General features: G+C 45.0%; 1 protein-coding gene across 1 annotated transcript in view; it reads right to left on the reverse strand.

Annotated features, from left to right (window-relative positions):
• Positions 1–508: 508 nt before the first annotated feature.
• Positions 509–23,753, reverse strand: part of LOC139262030 (protocadherin Fat 1-like) — a 116,529-nt gene continuing 93,284 nt past the window's right edge. Inside the window, exons 16-23 of the mRNA XM_070877192.1 lie at positions 21,537–21,680; positions 19,528–19,725; positions 17,971–18,775; positions 13,169–13,323; positions 8,690–9,128; positions 8,173–8,326; positions 4,494–5,068; positions 509–1,014 (exon numbers count right to left, since the gene is read on the reverse strand). Of these exons, the coding sequence (XP_070733293.1) occupies positions 509–1,014; positions 4,494–5,068; positions 8,173–8,326; positions 8,690–9,128; positions 13,169–13,323; positions 17,971–18,775; positions 19,528–19,725; positions 21,537–21,680 (2,976 nt within the window). The remainder of the gene's footprint in view (positions 1,015–4,493; positions 5,069–8,172; positions 8,327–8,689; positions 9,129–13,168; positions 13,324–17,970; positions 18,776–19,527; positions 19,726–21,536; positions 21,681–23,753) is intronic.

Raw genomic sequence — 23,753 nt, forward strand, 5'->3', positions numbered from 1 at the left:
TATTTTCTGACGTGCATAACCATTGACATCATAGCTGATGCAAATAACCATGAGTAAACAGACAGCATACATAATATTGTCCACAGTCTCTCATTAATTCAATACTTTTATGGCTGGGGAGAGATTACATTTGCATTACTATAAAGACTAGATTTTCACAACCTCACTAACATTACAATCATACAAGTTACAATATTGTATTTGTTTTGCCAAAGTCTGGCCAGTCTTTACCGTGGCATTTCTTCTGAATTTATCAACAGCCACACGTCACCTCAGTGTTGCAGCTTTACTGATGCTATACCAAAGTGTTGCTGCAGCATTTGTGCAGTGGCAGAGCTGCCAGTCTGGGGCACTGTTAATCAGCCCTGTTGTCCAGGGGGCACCAAATCGACCGTTCCACTTGTACCCACAATGCAATTGTTACAGTGGTCTTAGAGTGGGCATCTAGTGTGTGCCCTTGGCCTTGAACTGTCATAGTGCATGATAGAGACTTGAAAAAGTCTTCTTGCTAAAACATCACCTCTTCACAGCTGCCATAGTCACTCTCCATCAGGTCAGAGTCCTCGTAGCACGTCGGCATGATGAGATGGGGCACCACTGCCTGCGAGTGCACAGGCCCGCAGTCTGCGTAGGATGGCTGGGCGACACTGAGACGGACGTGAACCTTCTGGTAGCCGGGCTGCATGGGTAGGCCCGGGACCTGGGCTTTGAGCAGCTCTGCCGGGTAGTAACTGATGGCGGTGTACTCATTCTGGCAACGCGACGGCAGTAAAGTCGCCGGATCGCCGTCGGGAAAGTCCTCCAGAACCTGATCGTTGTACTGCGGAGGGAGGGGTGCCCGCCTGTTCCGTGCGGAATAGTGGTCCAGCGGGAACGGGAAGCCGTCGTATACACCAAAGTGTTCGTTGCCCATCGGGCGTGGGGGATTCTCTTCCATTCCTTCATAACATGGGTATTCCTGGATTCTTGATGACTGGGACTGGGGAGGCCAGACCGGAGGGTCACCGTGATAGACTGGAATTTAAAAAAAAATAAAGAATTTTAAGGTACGATATTCAAACTACGTACAAGGAATCAAGAGGCATCTTTGAAAGAAATGAGCACGGTTCATAGAGTTTTTCTATAGCTTTATATTTTTTCCCTCTACTCAGTCTAGATTCAGCAACTGAACCCCTCCCCTTCCCCCACCCCAGGCATGACCCAAGGTTGGTGCTTGGGAGGGGGATCACTCATCAGCACAGTACACCTCCGGTGGGGTGGGCTGCATGCCTGTGGTAACTGGTCTTTTCCTTCCACCAGACTCCTGGGCCACTGCACCCTGTTCCGTTATGCTTTCCCCCTCTCCAACATAGCTGATCTGCCTTAACCACTCACACATTCTCTGGGTCTCACTGGCACATGTCTTTTATTTGCCCAGTTTCTCTCATCGTGCCTCCTTTTTGTCATGCTGTTATCACTTCTGCGAGTTAACCATCTCCTGTTCTCCACCTAATCATTTCGCAGCTCATTCTTTCTCTTTCCCGGTGTATGTGTTCCTATCCTTCACTCAGTGAATCATACAATGATGTGAACTGATAGGACCATACTGCCCTCTGCAGGTTGATAACGGACTGGCCCATCCATAGTGGCTGCCACAGGGTGCCACCCAACAACCTCAAACTACCCATCTTAATGCAACCAGCTATCAGGCCCATACTGCCCAATAATAGTTACAAACTTCATATTGACTCTGTCCTATACATATTGCCAGTTCCCCTCTGAAGGATCTCAGCAAGATTTTTTTTCTCTATTTTCCTGTTTTCAATTTTTTTTTAGGATTTCTTTTCATTATTATATATTTTTTTTTAATTTTTAAGACTTGCCTATCCGTCTGATTTATTTTCTGCTTTATATCTTTTGTTTAATGTTCTCTATTTTTCCACTTCCTTTATTTTCTCCCTTTTTTAATGCCAATGCTTTTCCATTCAAACAATCCGTAAAGGAGGCTTCAATTCACCGACAGGACCCGACCTGCAAGAAAGATAACACCAAGCCCTGCGGAGCTAAAGGGAGTGTAATAATGGTGGAGCAACAACTAAAGAACTGTCAAAAAAATGCAGGCTGTTGCAAGTGCCCAATGGCTCAGTGAGTTTATCACGCCGCTGTATCATAACCGAGGTTAGACTTCTGGTCTATTCAAACCCTAACCCTAACCCTAAGATGCTATCAGCTTGAATGGAACATAGGAGCAGGAGCAGGCCATTCAACCCTCGAGCCTGCTCCGCCATTCAATTAGATCATGGATGATCTGCATTTTAACTCCATCTACCTACCTTGGTTCCAGAACCCTTAACGCCCTTGCCTAACAAAAATCTATCAATCTGAGTTCTGAAATTTTAATTTGGCCTCGCCTCAATATCTTTTTGGGGGTGACTGGTCCAGATTTCCACTACCCTTTGTGCGAAGGAGTGCTTCCTGACATCACCCCAGAATGGCCTAGCTCTAATTTTGATGTTCTGTCTCCTTGTTCTGGACTTCCCCCCACCAGATGGTACAGTTTCTCTCTATCTCCCCTATGAACTCCAATGGCAATAGGGTTGTTTGAATTGGACTCATTATCACTGGTTTAAGGTGAGGAAAATTGGCCAGAGAACCTGCTCCTGATTGTTTTCTCACATTCCCTGGTGATTGTTGGTTAAGGACAATATCAGGCTCAGTGTAATTCTCTATTTTTTTTCCAGTCAAACAGCCGACTAACATTCATTGTCAAGGCTTTTTGCGTGTGGCGCTAGAGGCTGACTGGCACCTGTAAAATTGTGGAAAATAAAAGGAGGATCCCGGCAGTGCTATACTGTGTCAGGCAATGAGGGGAAATCACTCCACCACTGGGAGGCACACATAGACAGGCCCCATTTTGTGCATGCACATCATTTTTTTTGTTAAACCCCAACATATGAAAAAATGAACAGCTTCATAATTACTAGGTGGCCGTCCACGAAATATTTAAAGATGTAAAGATTTAAAAAAAAGTAACACAACACACACTTTCAGTATGAGCCTCCTGAACCGGATTCATTTTCTCCCACAATAAAATTCCCCTAACTTACATCACCCAATTGAATAGGTGCACACCGGCAGAGTTCGAGGCGGCCATTTTCAACTTTGCCGCCTAGACGGTAACCTGGCGAAATGGATTGTCCGCTCGTTGTAGAACGAAATCCCAGGCAGATTCTATAATGGGCGGGCCATCCACTCAGCCGGGTTACCTCTCCGCTGGCGAGGTTGAAAATACCCCCATAATCCTTTCGTTCATTACTGGTCTCAAAGGCATTACATACTGTTTGCCAAAAGATCCTCTTTGACTGATGTTTAAACACAGAGAGCAGTGACATGGGAACTAACTGTGATTGAATCTAGTTTTAGGAATCCCTGCTGCAGGTCAGGGCAGGTGTGATCTTCAAGGCTCTCAGGTAGAACAAGCATTAGAGGCTTTCCAGGAATGTAATTCTAAGGCACAATATAGAAATCAGAATTTAAAGGGGAACGGTCTTCGTGAAAAAAGTACTTGCCAAACTTTTTTATTTGAGCAGAACTAAAAGAGCTGTGCACCATTTTAACCATGACATTATATAGATTGATGCATTCTATCTGGCTTTGCCTTTGCAAACAAACAAAGAAAGGTATTTCATGAACTTGCATCCCTCTAATGTTTTTTTTTAATATTTGTTTTTTGGGACATAGGCAATGCTGGCAAGGATGCATTTATTGGCCATGCCTAGTTATCCTGCGAAATCGGCGGTGTGTCTCCTTCTTGAACCACTGCAGTCCTTGTAATAATGGTGCTCCAACAATGGCATTGGGTGGGGAATTCCATGATATTGACAGTGACAATGAAGGAATAGCCATACACGCCCATTCTATGCCCATTGGGACATCTAAAGCCAATTTCAGTGCTCTATTACAGACACCTGAGAACTCACTTTTAGAGTGGAAGCAAGTCTTCCTCGATTCCAAGGGACTTCCTATGTTGTTGAGATCAGGTAACTCAGCATTCACCCGACAGCAAATCTGGAAATTTCCTGATCTGCACAGATCAGCTACAAACTGGATCAACTCACTGAGCTGTTAGGCGAATCTGGGAAGAAGACTTCTAAAATAAATTTGAATTAATTATGCTTATAACTTGTTTAAGCCTTCACACAGGGAGTTGTGAATTTCTTCCTGCGGGGTTGTGAATCTTTAGAATTCTCTACCCAGAGGGCTGTGGCTGCACAGCTGTTGAGTATATGCAAGGCTGAGATTGATAAGATTTTTGGACTCTCAGGGAATCAAGGGATATGGGGATAGTGCAGGAAAGTGGAGTTGAGGTCGAAGATCAGCCATGACTTATTGAATGGCGGAGCAGGCTCAAGGGACCATATGACCTACTCATGCCCTATTTCGTATGTTCTTTTGCTCTTAAGCCTCGATTAAATAAAAAGATCCCAAAGATAGAAAACATTGGCTGTTCTCACCCTCGTACTCGCACTCCCAGGTCGTTTTTGGTATAGATTCATTATCCGAGTTAGAAGAGGGAGGAGGTGGAAGGTTTGGTGCCACACTGCACACGACGGTTGGCCTGCACTTGCTGTGCACTGGGTTGAATGTGTTGAGATCTGGATGTCCCTGTGATCCGAATCCTTGGTACGAATCTCTGTCCAAGTCATACACGGACCCCTTGAGAATATTGAGTGGGATGAGTGCGGATGAATGTGAATCACAGCAAATGTTCTTTGTCGTTTCACTCTTCGATAGCTCGTTGCTGCCCAAGATGCTCAGGGGGGCTTGTTTCTTCTTTTTGCATTTGAACTTACGGAGAACGACGAACAGTGCAACTAAAACGCAGGCCACCAGCACCGCTACTACTATTTCGATAATTTCATAGCGGCTGATGACTATCGGAGAGCTCCGCAAGTGCTTCTCCCATGTCTCACACAATCTGCCAGCGTATCCAGGCGTGCAGCTGCAATTAAAGGAACCATGGAAGTTCTCACAGCTCCCATTGTTCGTGCAAGGCTGCTTCAGACATTCATTGAAATCCTCTTCGCACCTGGGAATTCAAAGCAAACAACCGTTAGAAACAGTAATGGGTGGGTGGGGGCGGAGGTCCACTAAACAGTTCGGTTCAGAGTTAAAATCACTGTCTCTGAGGTTCACAGATAACAGAATTTCCTGATCAGCACAGAACAGTCTGTGCTGACCTCAGCCAGGATGGCAGTAGGGGGCCATGGTTAGCGGCAGCTCCCTTGGTTAAGGAAGAGAAAGTGGATCTGGGTTTGTGCTCCTGATTGTTACGTAGTGATCTCCATTGGGTGTCGTGCGAGGACAGGGTGATCTCGGCTATGATGTGCTCCACAGTTCAACAGAAACATTAACAGCAAAACCCGCTGGAGAACAGCATCTTCAGAATGGAGCCATTTCCAGATAATCCTGATTTATAAGACGTGTGGATAGACAGCAAAGGAAATCGTACTTCACAGTAATGAAGTGTAAATGAAAGAGTTTCAACTGATTTTCTTGAGTTATAAAGTTACTTATTAAAAGTTAGGAACATCTAGGGGCAGTGTCTTCTGCTTAGAGAACTCCTACACCTTTACATGTAAAAATATAATAAATATGTATGCACATGATCAGTATGGAAATAACATTCCATTTTTATTACTCATTTCTTGTCTCTCCACTTCAGAATCACTATGGTGACGTCAGTGACAATGGGTGTCATGGCGTACCTCTGGTGGGACGGAGATTAAAAGAAATGGATCTATACAAGGCAAAATATACAACATTAAGCACATTTGTGATTTATTATATATACTAGTTTACCTCCCATTGCATTGTACATGTGAATTCAAGACCAAGTATAGCTTTCAGGAGAAGCAAAGTTCGAAAGCGGGGGCACAAGCAAAATTAAATTCCCATTTTAAATTAGTGCATTCTGTCATTATTTTTGTCCAATGATAATTTATTGTTAGGTAGCAAAATGTAGGGCAATTTGGGAAGCAGAGAAGTAGATTCTCTTGGAGGATAGGAGTTTCTCTGAAGTACAGGCAGAGTGGGGAGGAGGAATGATAGGTTGTAATTACAACATGACAAGGTTACATAGGCACTTTTCATTATAAATGTGAACATAGGAATTTAACAACAGGAAGTAAGATTTTGTAGACACGAAGTACATGCAGACATTAATTTTTTAATGTATTATAGATATTTTCATATGGACCAGCTTCAACAGAATGTGGCAAACCTAATCTTCTTTGGAAAGGATGCAACTTTCAGGAAAAATTAAATAGGGTCAGGCTCTTTACTCTGGAAAAAAGACTAACATAAGAACATAAGAAATAGGAGCAGGAGTAGGTCATACGGCCCCTCGAGCCTGCTCCACCATTTAATAAGATCATGACTGATCTGATCATGGACTCAGCTCCACTTCCCTGCCCACTCCCCATAATCCTTCATTCCCTTATCGCTCAAAAATCTGTCTATCTCCGCCTTAAATATATTGAATGGCCCAGCCTCGACAACTCACTGGGGCAGAGAATTCCATAGATTTACAACCCTCAGAGAAGAAATTCCTCCTCATCTCAGATTTAAATGGGCGGTCCCTTATTCTGAGACTATGTCCCCTAGTTTTAGTTTCCCCTATGAGTAGAAATATCCTCTCTGCATCCACTTTGTCGAGTCCCCTCATTATCGTATGTTTCGATAAGATCACCTCTCATTCTTCTAAACTCCAATGAGTATAGGCCCAACCTGCTCAACCTATCTTCATAAGTCAACCCCCTCATCTCCGGAATAAACCTCGTGAACCTTCTCTCAATAGCCTCCAATTCAAGTGTATCGTTCCTTAAATACAGAGACTAAAACTGTATGCAGTACTCTAGGTGTTGCCTCACCAATACCCTGTACAATTGTAGCAGGATTTCTCTGCTTTTATACTCTAGCCCCCTTGCAATAAAAGCTAACATTCTAATTGCCTTCCTGATTACTTGCTGTACCTGTATACTAACTTTTTGTGTTTCATGCACAAGGACCCCCAGGTCTCTCTGTATTGCAGCACTTTGCAATTTTTCGCCATTTAAATTATAATTTGTTTTTCTATTTTTTCTGCCAAAGTGGATAACCTCAGTTTCCTACATTATACTCCATCTGCCAATTTTTTGCCCACTCACTTAGCCTGTCTATATCCCTTTGCAGATTTTTTGTGTCCTCACAATTTGCTTTCCCACCCATCTTTGTATCATCAGCAAACTTGGCTACATTACACTCGGTCTCTTCATCCAAGACTAAGGGAAGAACAGATAGAGATCTTTAAAATTATGAAGTGGTTCAATATGACGGACATGGAGAAATTGTTTCCACTTTAGGGCGAGTCCAGAACAAGGAGGCATAAATGTAAGATAGTCACCAACAGATCAAATAAAGAATGTAAGAGGAATTTCTTTACACAGAGAGTGGGGAGAATGTGGAACTCGCTGCCACATGGAGTGGTTGAGGCGAATAGCACAGATGCATTTAAGGGGAAGCTAGACAAGTCCATGAGGGAGAAAGGAATAGAAGGATATGTTGATAGGGTGGACAAAGTAGGGTGGGAGGAGACTTATGTAGACACCGGCACAGACCTGTCAGGTCGAATGGCCTGTTTCTGTGCTGTAGATGCAATGTAATTCTAGCAGGCTCATCAGGTGCAGAAGCGTCTAGATAGTTTTGGAAATGGAAAATTAAATTCAATGTAAAGCAGTGCTACGTGATGAGACTACCAAAGGAGAGTAAACGTTGAACTATAAACTATGTTAATCTACAGGATACAGCACATGAAGTTTGAGTATGGACAGATCAGATATAACTATTTCACATCGAGGATGGTGAATGGTTGGAATGATTGAGGTTGATTGGACTAGTAATTTTAAGTAGGTGTAGGTCTGGCATTTAGTAAGAGAATCAGTTGAGGGATATACAAATGGAACTTTGTATGCTGAAATATAGGCTATGTTTCAAGCAATAAAGCAACATGTCACCACAGACAGAAATACAGTCTGAAGCCAGCTGATGTGCGATTTGAACTTGGGTCCACTACAGTTTACGGTCCTTCTCATTCATAATAAGGGAGATGGGAGGAGCAGATATAGGGAAATGTGATTAGGCACTGTCCTTTACCTTGGTCCTGAATACTCCTTTGTGCAGTTGCAGGTGTAGCCACTCTTTTCTGGGATGCAAGATCCATTATGTGAACAGGGACGTGAGAGACAGGGATGATCGATTAGTTCACAGTGCACACCAAGGATGTTCTTTGGACACTTGCAAACATAACCTGGATTTAAGACATAAAAGAATAATATTTTTGTATTACGTTATAATCATACAATAACCTACACCATAGTCGCTTTCTCCTCTGTTTTTTCTGCCAATTTTATCCCATCCATCCCCTCAAAAGTTTGGATTTCTATTAGGATATGGATCCAAAGGCATCATCAAGCTGCTATTCTTCATGGGTGAGCCTAGATAATGAATGTCAGCAGTTGAGTCGACTGGGACAGAGGGGTATTACTCACTGGATAAACTCACCGAACTATCAGGTGAGCTTAAGAGTTATCCTTTAACTCTACTGCAGCCAGGGTAAAATGCCCACCCAAAGGTTTTGCTTGTGTCTTTTTCTGATGTGCTCATTACTCACCTCCAGAAGGAATTTCGGTGCACATTCCCCCATTTTGACATGGTGCGTTCGAACATACTTCAATAGGGGGACAACAGGCTTCGATTCCGACAGACGTTTCAACCTCACTTGTTTCTTCATCTTTTGTGACATTACCCCTCTGTAATCTAATGGAGCCAAGGCAGCCGTTGAAATCCCTGATGACTTGTCCATGATTATTGGGTCCCAAGTTGTCCTCTTGAACTTTACCACCAAAGAACACAAAACGATTTCTGCGACATGTCTCTGACAGCTCAGCAAAGGCTATGTGCACTGTGTTCAGCACCAGCTTTGCAGATATCTCAGTTATTTCAACTACAACTGAATGCCACAATCCATTGTTGACTGGCATGTTGTTCACTGACAAGACCCTACTCTTTCCATCACAGACATATGTGAACAACAGATATCCATTGATAATCTGTAAAACATAATCAGAAAAGAGATTTTAAAGTGTTCTTGCCACAGTACACTCTACTAGGTTTCTGTAAATAATGATTCCATCCATTTCTTTTTTGTTAATGTAGTACCTTCCATGCAACCTCATCAGCCTTTCCCCCATTCCATTGCCTAATTTCCGGTCTTGTCATTTTCTCTCTTGTTTCAGCAGCGATGCTCCTAGTATCATCTCCTTTTTCACAATTTTCACTCTACCTTTTACCATCAGTCACTCTTTTCATTATATTGGTCCTGTATCCATCTCCATCCCTCTCCCTGGTCAGTGTCTAAGCCTGAATCAGACAGTTCGCAATCTTGGCATCCTATTTGACCTTAAGATGACCTTCTAACCATATCTGCTCCATCCCACCAAACTGTCTACTTCCATCTCTTTATCATCGTCTGTCTCTGTCCCACCTCAGCTCATCTGCTGCTGAAAGCCTCATCCATGCCTTTGTTACCTCTAGCCTTGACTATTCCAAAGCTTTCCTGGCTGCCCTCCCATCTTCCACCCTCCATAAACTTGAACTCATCAATAACTCTGATGCTTGCGTTCTAACTTGCATCAAATCCCATTCAGCCATCACTCCTGTGCTCACTGACCTACATTGGCTCCCGGTCCAGCAATGTCTTGATTTTAAAATTTTCATCCTTGTTTTCAAACCGCTCCATGGCCTTGCTCCTCCCTATCTCTGAAACCACCTCCCACCCTCCAACCTGCCAAGAGCTCTGCGCTTCTCCAATTCTGGCCTCTTGATTTTCATCCCTGATTTTCACTGCTCCGCCACTGACCGCCATGCCTTCAGCTGTCTAGGCCCTAGGCTCTGGAATTCTCTCCATAAGCCTCTCTGTCTCTCTGCGTCTCTTTCCTCCTTTAAGATGCTCCTTAAAATCTACCTCATTGACCAAGCACCCATCCGAATATCTTCTTATGTGGCTCGGGACAAAGCGTGTTTGATATCGCACCTCTGGAACGCCTTGGGATGGTTTACTACATTTGAGGCACGATATAAATGCAAGTTGTTGTATCTGCCTGCCCATCAGTCTTTGCCTCATGTACCAACATTCCTCCCCGCATTGGTCTTGCATCTGCGAGTACTCATTTCCTCCTTGTTTTCGCTGATCGCAGTGGCCCTTCTTAGTCTCTTCAGTTTCCCTCCAATCTCATTAGATCACACCTCCCCAATCACACACTTAAGCTTCTGAACAGTGTTAATTTTGCTGACAATAATTACAATGACAGTAACAGGGTTCTCAGGCGTCAATAATATAATTATTGATTATTATGCTATTTTATGTGAACATATGAAACAAAATCTAATTTTAGAATGAGAAAAGCAGACGGTCTGCCATTTGATGATTTATAAGCAGCAGCAGGAACAACAATAAATAACCATCCAGTGAGGCCACTCAGCCTGTGAAAGACACTGTACCAATAAACTAACACACATTTTTCTAGGCCTTGTGTCTGGGAAAGACCTTCAGTTGCTGTATTGTGTGAGAAGCAACAATCATAAGCATTAATCACCAGAGCTTTGCCCTATAGTAAACTCAAAAATATAACAAGAATGAACTAAATAAACTGATTGCTACTCTATTTATACTGAACATGATTCAGTACCCATGGTTACAGAGAGTCAAGGGGCTGTTGCTGAACCTCTATACCTTCAACTAATGGAACAATTGTTCCATGAAATATTGGGGCCAAAATTGCACCCCCCCCCAGCCCCAAATGGGGTGCACGCACCCCGTTTCAATGGTATTTACCGCAGCTGTGGTTGAGGTCGCTCCTTGAGCGAAATTCCGCTCTTTGTTGGTTTTTTTTCATTCGGATCCGGAAGTTGCTCTTAATGGGGGCGGTGAGTACACGAGAGTGGTGGAAACGAAGCGGTGGCAACACCTGAGGGACGGAAGTTGGGGGCGGTGCGGAGTGATCGCCGCGATGACGTCATCACAGTGCCGCATCATCACGGCTCTTCCCTTCACTTAAAGGGGAGAGCCTTTGCGATTTTAAAACGTCGGCCCACTAGGCCACCAGTGAGGGTTTCGGCCGGGCCAGGGGCCTGGCACCCAAGAGGGAGGTACCAGGCTGCCTGTCTCCACAAGACCCTGCAAATTCCCTGAGAGGACCGACGCACCAACTTCAGCGTTCTCTATCAGGCCAACATCCCCAGCATCAAAGCACTGACCACACTCGACCAGCTCCGTTGGGCGGGCCACGTCGTCCGCATGCCCGACACAAGACTCCCAAAGCAAGCGCTCTACTCGGAACTCCTACATGGCAAGCGGTCCCCAGGTAGGCAGAGGAAATGCTTCAAGGACACCCTCAAAGCCTCCTTGATAAAATGTAACATCCTCACCGGCACCTGGGAATCCCTGGCCCAAGACCGCCCAAAGTGGAGAAAGAGCATCCGGGAGGGCGCAAAGCACCTTGAGCCTTGTCGCTGAGAGCATGCAGAAAACAAGCGCAGACAGCGGAAGGAATGTGCGGAAAACCAGACTCCCCACCCACCCTTTCCTCCAACGACTGTCTGTCCCACTTGTGACAGAGACTGTAATTCCCATATTGGTCACCTGAGAACTCACTTTTAGAGTGGAAGCAAGTCTTCCTCGATTTCGAGGGACTGCCTATGATGATGAGGATGATACCGGCCCGGCCGAACCTGGGGGCATAATTGTCGTGCCGACATGGCAGTCGGCTGCCGGCAGTGAGCCCTCCCCTTTAAGGGACGCCGCATTGCCGTCTCAGAAGGCCTCATCCTCGTTGGATCACCGTGAAAAACAGGTTTTGGCACCACCGGGCGGGCCAATGATTTTCAGAGGGGAATATCACGGTCGGGGGTGGGGGGGGTGGCGGTAGATCGGCAGTGCACACAGTAATGACACACTTAACATGGATCGGCAGCAGCAGAGCGGTAGGGAAGGGGTGGTGGTGCGGGGGTGGGGGGAGGGGGGCGGAGCTTGGAGCACTGCCGGGAAACCTCGGAAGGGTAATTGGACTATCAGCGGCAATTCCACAAAAAGTCGGTGGCCATTCCACTCCACAGCATGGCCGCCAATTTGCGGTGGTAACAGGCCTTAATGAGAGGGGCAATTTTGGCCCAATTGTGTTCTGTCCATGTTGTGGTCAGGATGGTAGCAATGCACTCACATATTTTGTGGTCAGGTGCTCTGTTCACGATGCTGCTTGTGAAGATTTCCTAGTACCTGTTAAGCATTTAGCAAAGCCTCAAACCCAAACTAGATCATTGCTTAATGACTACCTAATGACTACCTAGGGAGTCAAGAGTTATGGGGAGCAGGCAGGGAAGTGGAGTTGAGGCCAAGATAATATCAGCCATGATCTTATTGAATGGCGGAGCAGGTTCGAGGGGTCAAATGGCCTACTCCTGCTCCAGATTCTTATGTTCTTATCCTCTTTGAGAGGGAATGCTAAGTGCAAGAAGCAGAGTCTTGACCAATTGTAAACTCTCAGGAGTTGAGGTGGCTCTAAGATCACATGGATGGATGGATGTTGGAATTGAGTTTGTCCCGTGTGATTGACTCGGTAATCTGATATCTGACCCAGGCAGATCTGCAGTATGCTTGGGCACTGCTGTTGAATGATCAGTCAGCCCAGCTCATCAACGGGACGTGGAGGGGTAGATTTGAGATTCTTCTCATGTGGATTTAGATAACCATGCAAGTCACCACCATAACAGGGTAGGATAGACCTGGCTGAACAAGTAGCAACACGCTTAACATTGCTCCATGTGGATAATCTGCATGGCCTTTAGCTGGTTAAAGATCAACAGTTTTCCTGCACACACATATGTCCCTAAGCTTTCACTCTTGCCACTTTGCACCTAAGTTAGTTGGAATTAGGTAAGTCTGGCATTTGATGGGGTTCTGCATGTATCAGTAACTCAACTGACCAAAACTCCCTATTTTGTCACAAACAAATCTACAATTCAACTTTGTTGTTGTCTGGCCGAATGTTTAAATGGTCATTGAATCCTAAGATTGACTAGGTTGTACTTTTACCTCAAGAAGACTGGAGTCAGTTCCCTTGGTGTACATCACTACTGCCTCTGGCTGGAGAGTCTGCATTCGGAAACTGATCGTTGTGCTCACTGGATCTTCTTCACCCAGATAACGATACTTCATGTAGCTGTCACCAGTGAATCTCAGAGAAGAATCTGAAATATTAAAAATTTCTTGACGCATCTTCAGCTGATACAGTTTTAGTTGATAAAATAACCATAATCCAATAGCCACAAATGCAGAATACCACAACAACTACGAATCAAATATCTTCTCAATTAGACACCCTGTCAATAAACTGAAATAAACGGACTCAAATAAATACAGTAGATATTTGGCAAATGATGTTTACTTTGGAAAAGAACAGTGTTATGCATGTGGGTGGGGCGAATGTTCAACATTCATACACTCTTCAGGGCAAAGCATTAAAGAAGGTGGAGAAAGAGAGAGATCTGGACATTCTAGTGCATGCATCTCTAAAATACATGAGTAATGCCATGAAGCGATAGCTAGAATGATTAGAGGACAATTGATTAAAAGACGAGGCATACTATTTTGTCCTTGTATAAGACTTGGTCAGGCCTCACTTTAGAACATATGTCCAGTTTTGGTCTCCTCACATGGTGGGTGATATTGAGACTTTGGAAAGGGTGCAGAGGAAGCCAACAGATTAATCTTAGTTATCAAAATAGGCTAAAGAGTTGGGACTCTATATCTTAGAGAAGTGTAGATCTGTTAAGAGGTTTATATGATAATGACAGGAATAGATTATGTTCCAATTGACTGTTTATTCCAATTATAGGTTCGGGAGGACCAGGGGTCACAATTGTAATGTATATAAGGCCAGATCTAGGATAGATCAAGAGGTAGTTCTTTTTCCGGAAAATAAATAGACCTCTGCAACAGGCTGCTATCCTCTTGCGGAGGACACTGATTCGCTGAATTCCCTCATGCAAGAGCTGGACCTGTTTCTGACTGGAGCAGACATCACTGCTTACACAAGGTAAGTACTGCTGGGAATTCATGGCCAGAGTGATCTCCTGGACTGGTTTCGATTGCGTAGATGGGTCGGAGAGGAATTTCCCAGATTTCTTGCCCTAAATTGGCGCGCAGTTTTTATTCAGGTTTTTCGCTTCTCTCAGGAGATCACATGGTTTTGAGTAAGGTGCAGAATGTATATTGTAAGACACAAGGTATCACAATTGTGTGGGAGAGGCTGAATGGACCAAAGGGTCTTTACCTGCCCGTCATTGTTCATATGTTCATATACTTGTATGTGTTACTAGGAGGGCTTCAAATCTGGAACCTGGTGGACAATGCCACAGCTTTCCTATCGATTCCAACAGTAACTTGGGATTTTGAATTCTCTCACCAGAGGTAGGAGAGTCTGGAGGTGGTCGTTAGAGTTACACCACAAAACAAATTCAGTAATGATAAAAGGAACTCGTTACTTAGAATGGATTTGATGACTGCTTTGCTTATCCAGACAGCTGAAGTTAAGGTATTTGCAAAGTAATTGCATCACTTTGAACTTTCCATTTATCTCCGGTTGGTTTGTGAATTGCCAGGACAAATTTGGATCCCTAAAGTGATAAGCAGTTTGATTGGCTGATTGAACATTAGTAAATGAATGTACTGGCCCAACAATGTACCGTGAATGCCTTGACTGGATCTTTATTAGACATTACTCCAGATATTATGTACAGCTTCTGATGAATTATTATGTCAGCTCATTAAAGCCAACAAAAAGATGTCGTCGTTGGCAGTCCGTCGGAGTTGAGGATGACTTGCTTCCACACTAGAAATAAGTTCTCAGGTGACTGAAGAGTCCAATGCGGGACCTACAGTCTGTGTCACAGGTGGGGCAGACGGTGGTTGAAGGAATGGGTGGGTGGGGAGCCTGGATTGCCGCGCGCTTCTTCCGCTGTCGACGCTTGGCTTCAGCTTGCTCTCGGCAAAGAGACTAGAGGTGATCAGCGCCTTCACAGATCCTTTTCCTCCACTTTGGGCGGTCTTGGGCCAAGGATTCCCTGGTGTCGGTGGGGATGTTACATTTTTTCAAGGAGGCTTTGAGGGTGTCCTTGAAGTGTTTCCTCTGCCCACCAGGGGCTCGTTTACAAAAAGATGTAGATCTTCAGTAAAACTCTAATCTGTATTGTTTGTTTCGCTCAGGTGACACTTCAGGCTTTCTAAATCATAAGAGGATGACCATGGAATGAGAACTCTGTTCTTAACTGTTCGCCAACCGAGAGGGGAGATGAGATTTTCTTTTACAGAGAGAATTATTATGATCTGGAATGCACTGCCTGAAAGGGTAGTGGAAGCAGATTTAACTTTCAAAAGCAAATTGGATATAGAGTTGAAAAGGAAAAATTTGCAAGGCTATGGGGAAAGGGCAGGGAGTGGGATTAATTTAATAGTTCTTTCAAAGAGTTGGCACAGGCACGATGGATCGAATGGCCTCCTTCTGTGTTGTATGTCCTATGATTCTATGTTGGAGCAATACAGCTCTGAACTGGAGGTTAGTTACGTTACACTGACTGAAGCTTGATTTGAACCTGTAAATCTTTTGCTTTAAGGCTATCAACTAAATATTGGGAAGATCAAAGCCGTTGTCTTCGGTCCCCGACGCAAACTCCATTCCCTAGCCACTGACTCCATCCCTCTCCCAGGCAATTGTCTGAGGGTGAACCAGACTGTTCGCAACCTTGGTGTCATATTTGACCCTGAGATGTGCTTCTGACCTTACAGAGGTGGAAATAGGCCATCACTAAGAACGCCTATTTCCACCTCTGTAACATCACCCGACTCCATCCCTGCCTCCAGTCATCTGCTGCTGAAAGCCTCATCCATGCCTTTGTTAACTGCAAACTTGACTATTCCAGTGCACTCCTTGCCGGCCTCCCATGTTCTACTCTCCATAAACTTCCAAAGCTCTGCTGGCCATGTCCTAACTCGCACCAAGTCTTGTTCACCCATCATCCTTGTGCTTGCTGACCTACTTTGGCTCCCGGATAAGCAACTCCTCGATTTTAAAATTCTCATCCTTGTTTTCAAATCCAGCCATGGCCGCACCCCTCCCTATCTCTGCAATCATCCCCAACCCCACAGCCCTCCAAGATATCTGCGTTCCTCCAATTCTGGCCTCTTGAGCATCCCCAATTTTAATTGCTCCACCATTGGTGGCCACACCTTCAGCTGCCAGGGGCCTAAACTCTGGAATTCCCTCCCTAAACCTCACCGCCTCTCTACCTCTCTTTCCTCCTTTAAGACGCACCTTAAAACCCACATCTTTGCGACCAAGCTTTTGGTCATCTCCCCTAATAGGAACAGGAGGAGGCCATTCAGCCCCTCGAGCTTGTTCCGCCTCTCAATGAGATGATGTCTCCGAGAGCTTTACAGGGTGATGGATAGTGACTAATAACTAAACTGATAAAAGTGATGGGAAGGAGAGGGTGGGCACGGATAAAACCACAGTTGAAAAGGAAGGTCTTAAGGAGATATCTGAAGTCAGTGAGGGTGGTGGTAGAGGGCATTCCAGAGGACAGGGGCAATGTGGCTGAAGCAGCAGCAACTGATGGTGGAATGGAGGGAGCAAGAGACAAGAAATAAGCCAGCATTGAAGGACCGGAGGGTGTATTAAGGAACATAGAGCTGGGGGAGATCATGGAGGTAGGGAGAAACAAGGACATGGAGGGGTTTGAAGATGAAGACAAGAATCCTCGTTGATTCTCTGAGGCGCAGGAAATAGGTGAGAAACAGCTGTTGTTTTAGAGATGTGCATATCGCTTGTTTAGATATGCTACATAGCACCGATGGAACTGCAATAAATTGAATTGCACGGCACAGCATGTAAAGACAGTAACCTGCTGGTAAGGTTAAGCATAAATCACTGATCAAAACTATTTTCAAAGAACAATTGTGTGTACACCTCTTTACTTGCTGAGTAATATTTAAATTCATTCTGATGTCTGTTTAAATCATGATAGCAATATTTTAAGATGCTTCTTTTTACGTGTGGGGCTCTCATAATGCTCAGTGGGTAAATACAGTGTCTGGTATTGAACAGAATGGTACAGAAGTCTTAGGTTCAGTTCCTGGAGTACGCGGAGTTAGCTGTTGTAGTAGTAGAAGTCCTATAATTGACCTCGGAATCTCTGAAATATGGAAGGAAAAAATCAATAGAGTTTCCTGCTCCTAATCACCACACAAGGTTCCTAGCTACAAGATACATACATCAGGTGAGGACAGTATCAGGCTCAACCATGATGCCTCCCATGGGGAATTTCCTTCTGCCATTCACCATCTGGGCTCATGTATGAAGAATTGCACTTGAGCGGGGAATTGGAGTGCTAACAGTATCTTAGCGCAAGTCGCCACCCAAAGAAAGAATGAACGAACAACCTTGCATTTGTACGCCTTTCACAAGTGTTGTATAAATTTGCATCCCAGGGCACTTAACAGCCAATTAAATATGTTTTTTAAAATTGTAATGTAAGCAAGCATGACAGCCAATTTTCACACGACTCCACAAGCAGCAGAGATAAATGGCCAGGTAATATGTTTTAGTGAAGGTGATCAAGGGATAAATGTCAGCCAGGACACTGAGAGAACACTCTCAATACTGCACTGAAGTGCCAGCTTAGATTGTGTACTAAGTCTATGCAGCGGGGCCTGAATCCACAACCTACTGACTCAGAGGCGAGAATGCTACCATTGAGCCAAGGCAGACACCTCCAGAAGAGGATAGAGAGTAAACCGGTTAAACACTTTGATTTAATGATTGTACAATGAAGTCTTACCATTACATGAGCAGGCCTGGTAGTGAAGGTGCCGGGGAACAATGACGCTGAGAATAGCGGTGGTGTATGTTAATACATTTCCCATGTCCAGTTGAAATTTCCCTTGGCAGTGTTGTCGGGGACAGTTGTGATCGGAACAGCGGTGAACCACCCTCTCTATCCGAAGTTCATCCCACTTCTCCAGGTCCACAGCTGAGGAAGTGAGCTTCTGCTGCAGAACATCAGGTTTATAAAAGGAGTCTTCTGATTCCTTTACAACTAGGAGCACGTCTAAGTTCGGGGAGCCTTGCGCTGGCTGCATGCTGATGAGCTCAACGCCTCTCTTGTTAACCTGGAGGAGATTTGCCAGGGTTCGCTGAAAGTTCTGCCAGTGGTCGCTGATGAACTTCTCTGGCGTAACCTGCACCAGCTCCACCAGAACGGCGTGGTCAAGTATGTTGGGCGTCACGCGCGTGACATGTACTTCCGCGTCCACCGTGGTGATGAATTTTCGGTCAGTAACACTGACGTTGAACAGGTAGTGCCCTGCTTCTAAGGCATGCCGTGCCAACACTTTGCCATCTGCGTTTCCAACAGAAAACACCCCGTCCGTTGCGAACCCCGGGACTGTGCTGTAGGTAAGAGTGTCGTGAAGGTCAAGGTCTGTTGCATGGATTTTTCCAACGAATCCTCCAGGGAACTTGCTGCTGGAAGTGACAATGAAGACTTGCAGCGGAAGCACAGATGGCGGGTACCGACTTTCCTTGATCACGCGAATGTTTATAAAAGACGAAGATGACAAAGGTGGCCGACCACTGTCTGTGACCTGGAGCAAGCAAAGGTTTAAAAATAAATTACATTGCATCACTTCTCGCTATCTTTTCTTTGCTGAAGTTATTGCAGGCAGGATTTAGTGAGAAAATATACTGGATAACAGTTCTGGATCTGTTCCAATACGAGACAGTGCCTGAGTCTTTGAGGCTTTCATTTGCTAAACCAGCAGACATATCCAATATCATACCCCAGCCTTTAAGCCTCGCTCATTCACAATGCCTCAGCCTGTAGAAGTGTAGTTAAGTGGATTATTAGAAGCATCAACCAAAGTCTTATTATACTTGTTATTTCAACAAGATGTTTCGAGAATTTCATATCTGTGGTGTATGGAATAATGTGTGCTCTAATGAGATCATCCTATATGCAAAGAGTTAGGGCAGTTGGTAAGTAGCAAGTCACATCAATGGTGCTATTGTTTGTTAATGTTGTAACAGTGCCAATTGTAGGATTTGCCTGAACAGATAGACGGTATGCTGCTCACTGCAGCAGAGATAATTTTCAACTGTATCTTGGAGGATCTAATGGTGTAGGTGAGTAGTACTGCCAGAAGTGGAGACGTGTTGATGTTGACTAATGTTCATTCATCAACATCAGTGTCAGACCATGAGGGTACATCATACAAGTCCTCCACTCTTAGATACTGATATGATTAATTGGCACCCAACCTCACATATCTATAGTTCCTTTTTTTACTTAACAGTCAGTGCCATCGGAGAGGATTAAGAAGAGTTTTCGAAAACTTACCTGGACCTGCAGAATGTACTGATCCCTCACTTTCTGTTGGAGGCGAGTCTGCGTTTTCAGCAATCCCTGTTGGTCAATGTGAAAGTTGACCCCCTCGTTGCCAGCTGCGATCGTGAAAAGGAATGGCGGCCCATTGGAGGTGGAGTCGCGGTCTATTACCAACAATTGCAATACGCTTGAGCCGATTGCCTCATTCTCCTGAGAAAGGAGAGCAGTTTTTAGTCTCTGGAACTGTCTGTGTGGGATTATTAGTCCCCATTACGTCACGAGTGATCAGGTTATCACCCATTTAAAAGGTAACAAATGCGGCTCACTTTGCGCCACTCTCATTTCACCAGAAACTTGGGAACGCAATCAATCAGGTGCGTGGTGGTCTCTACATTTGATTCCATGACCTATGCTCCCTTTGGGCAAGTCTGATCGCAGCACTTAGGACAGTTCAATTGTCCACATCTACCTTACCAATTCCTTTCCCTTTCGGTCTTACCTCCTCATTAAATCTTCATTAAAAGACTAATACAGGTGCAGCGTCCCGAATTCGGAACGCTCAGGACCAAGGCCGTTCCGGATTTTGCGTTTTGCTGGATTTTGGAACATCTTTGACGTCACGAATCCGGAAACACCCGAGTCCAGGTTCGGGTATTTATGGATTTCGGAACGTCAGAAAGGGGTGGGTGGGGGGGGAGCGGGGGGTGCTCGGTGATGAGCTGTTCAGGTTGCCGGGCGGGGCCTCGCCGCCGTGGAAGTGTTCGGGCAGGGCTTCGCCGCCGTGGAAGTGTTCGTGCGGGGCCCCGCCGCCAAGGGCCTGATGGGGGCGGGGCCCTGCTGCCGAGGACTTGATTGGGCGGGGCCCTGTCGCCGTGGAGGAGTTCCTTGTCTGGCCTGAGGAGAGTGGGGTCAGGCAGCCGAGGTAAAGGGGAGGGAGGGGGGCCAGGGCGAAGTCGGGCCGGGGCGAAATTCGTTCGCCGAGGCGGGGGGAGTCCGGATATCGGAACATTTTCCGGTTTCCGGACAACCCCAACACGGATTGGCCCAGTGTCCGTATTCCGGAACATTCTGGATTCCGGAACTCCGGATTTGGAAGGTCGAACCTGTACTTCAATTCTATTTTCTTTCCTGTACACATGTGAGCTGTGAATCTGCGGCTCTTAAATTAGGTGCTCAGGTCCGTTTTGGCAGACACACACCCTCAGTGTGAGAAGCTCAAACTGAAGATCAGTGTTGAAATAAAATTAAATCCAAAATGTCCATGACAGCTTGGAATGGAATTCACATCTGACCTTTTGCTGCTGCCTGTGAGAAGCAATGTTGGTCTCTTCCCAAGAGGACTTGAATTGAACCTAGTTTGGCATCCTATAGGTGAAGAGCAGTCGAGGTCAAACGTGTCATTGTCGCTAACTGAACTGATCTCTTTTGCTCCAGATAAGCTGTGTGACACGTTTAGCTTCCTACACTAACCCATCTTTAAAATATCTGTGGAAAAGTATATTGTACCTAACATCAGCTAGGTCAAATAATATGACCTACACTGGCTCCAGGTCTGGCAACGCCTCGATTTTAAAATTCTCATCCTTGTTTTCAGATCCCTCCATGCCCTCGCCCCTCCCTATCTCTGTAATCTCCTTCAGACTTACAACCCTCCGAGATATCTGCACTTCGCCAATTCTGGCCTCTTGCACATCCCCGATTTTAACTGCACTACCATTGGCGGCCATGTCTTCAGCTGCCTCGGCCCTAAGCTCTGGTGTTTCTTCCCTAAACCTCTCCATCTCCACCTCCTTTAAGATGCTTCTTAAAACTTACCTCTTTGTTCAAGCTTTTGGTCACCTATCTCTTTATGTGGCTCGGTATCAAATATTGTTTGATATTGCTCCTGTGAAGCACCTTGGGACGCTTTACTACGTTAAAGGTGCTATATAAATGCAAATTGTTATTAGATATTTTCTTTGCAATAAAATACTTGTGTACAGCCTTCTGCAAGATCATGGCTCTCATCCATTCACACCTACCTGAATAACCACGCTGTAGTTGAACTGAAAGAACATAGGTGGATTATCGTTCACATCTAAGACCCGGAGGATTACAGTAGTGTCACTGAAAAGTGGAGGCACGCCATTGTCTATAGCCCGGACTACCAAGGAGTAACTGGGTATCTGGAGAAGAGACACAGCGTATGTCATGGCTCTTACTACAATTATACAAATGTAACTTTAAAATACTTGTATTACTTTATGTGTCAGTTGTGGCTCAGTGGGTAGCACTATTGCCTCTGAATCAGAAGGTTGTGGGTTCAAGTCCCACTCCTTGAGCACATAAATCTAGGCTGACACTCCAGTGCAGTACTGAGGGAGTGCTGCACTGTCGGAGGTACTGTCTTTCGGATGAGATGTTAAACCGAGGCTCAGGTGGACGTAAAAGAACTTATGGCACTATTCTGAAGAAGAGCAGGGGAGTTATTCCTGGTGCCTTGGCCAATATTTATCTCTCAATCAACCGCACCAAAAACAGATTATCTGGTCATTATCATTATCACATTGCTGTTTGTGGGAGCTTGCTGTGCACAAATTGGCTACTGCATTTCCGACATTAAAACAGTGAATACACTCCAAAAAGTAATTCATTGGCTGTAAAGTGCTTTGGGACGTTCGGTGGTCGTGAAAGGCACTAAATAAATGAAAATCTTTCTTCTTTCTTTTCTACCATTCTGCACATGTGGCAGCAGATACATAAAGAATCCTTTGGATGTCACTGGGTGAATGCACTCAGTAGTATGGTAACGTAATATATATATAGGAAGGTCCCAAGTTTTATCTTAGTCTGTGCTGAGATAACAGTGGGAGAGGGAACGGATGTTAGAATTGGTCTCAGTAACCCTGGGCTAGGGAGAGGGATAAAAAATCATCCAGCATTCCCAGTCCTGATCCCTATCTGTGGACTACTGCTGGAAAGTGTTCATTTATGGTCACTGGTCCAGAAGCAGACTGAGCTGGTCTTCGATCTACCCAGCAGTCAAATAGCCTGGCAGCACTCACTTCCGAGGCGATGAAGCATGTAGCGGAGCACTGGAGGCCTGCCAGAAACTAAACCCCAGCAATAAGAGTCCTCAGAAGAAAACATCAGTAAACTCTCCTTATGAATGGCCCATATCATAGACATTTACCCCACGGAAAGAGCCCATTCGGTCCATTGTGCTTGTGCCGGCCAAAAAAGAGCTATCCAGCCTAATCCCACTTTCCAGCTCTTGGTCCGTAGCTTTGTAGGTTACAACACTTCAAGTGCGCATTCAAGTATGTTTTAAATGTGGTGAGGGTTCCTGCCTCTACCACCCTTTCAGGCAGTGAGTTCCAGACACCCACCACCCTCTGGGTGAAAGAAGTTCTCCTCAAATCCCCTCTAATCCTTCTACCAATTACTTTAAATCTATGCCCCCTGGTTATTGATCTCTGCCAAGGGAAATAGGTCCTTCCTATCCACTCTATCTAGGCCCCTCATAATTTTATACACCTCAATTAAGTCTCCCCTCAGCCTCTTCTGTTCTAAAGAAAGTTACCCCAGCCTATCCAATCTTTCCTCAGAGTTCTCCAGTCCTGGCAACATCCTTGTAAATCTCCTCTGTACCCTCTCTAGTGCAATCACATTTTTCCTATAATGTGGAGACCAGAACTGCACACAGTACTCTAGCTGTGTATTTGTTCCTAAAGTATGTAAACATCTGCTGCTATAATGAATGCAGAAGCCACAACCTTAAGACTGCATCCACTGCCCACGATGGTAACAAAGGATTTGAACAACCTATCCTGGTGCATGGGGCTGTGCTCCATATCAGCCTATTCTGAAGATACTGTTGGACAGTTGAACCATGTCTTATTCTCAGGCAGCTTTAACAGATCCTAATTTTTGCCGACAGTATTCTGTAGCAGTTTTCAGGATGAAGGCTACTCATAAACGGTGGAATTGTGAAAATGATACTCAGCTGTGACTTTGCTGAATCACTGTGAACCTTTGAAATGAAGAAATAGTCCTCCACCACAAATGACTGAGCATGTGTGCTGTTCAGTAAACATGATTTTAGAGATCGGAAATCCAGGAACTTCCTACCACTGTTACTGGATGAGTTTGACAAAAAGGGACCTCCATCATTTCTGTCTGGTTATTATTTGACACCAAGTTCTAGAGGTAGAAGAAGAGTTTTCGCATCCACTGCACTGCCCAGCTCCATCAGGAAG

Source organism: Pristiophorus japonicus, chromosome 4, assembly GCF_044704955.1.
Source record: "Pristiophorus japonicus isolate sPriJap1 chromosome 4, sPriJap1.hap1, whole genome shotgun sequence".
Classification (NCBI taxonomy): Eukaryota; Metazoa; Chordata; class Chondrichthyes; family Pristiophoridae; genus Pristiophorus; species Pristiophorus japonicus.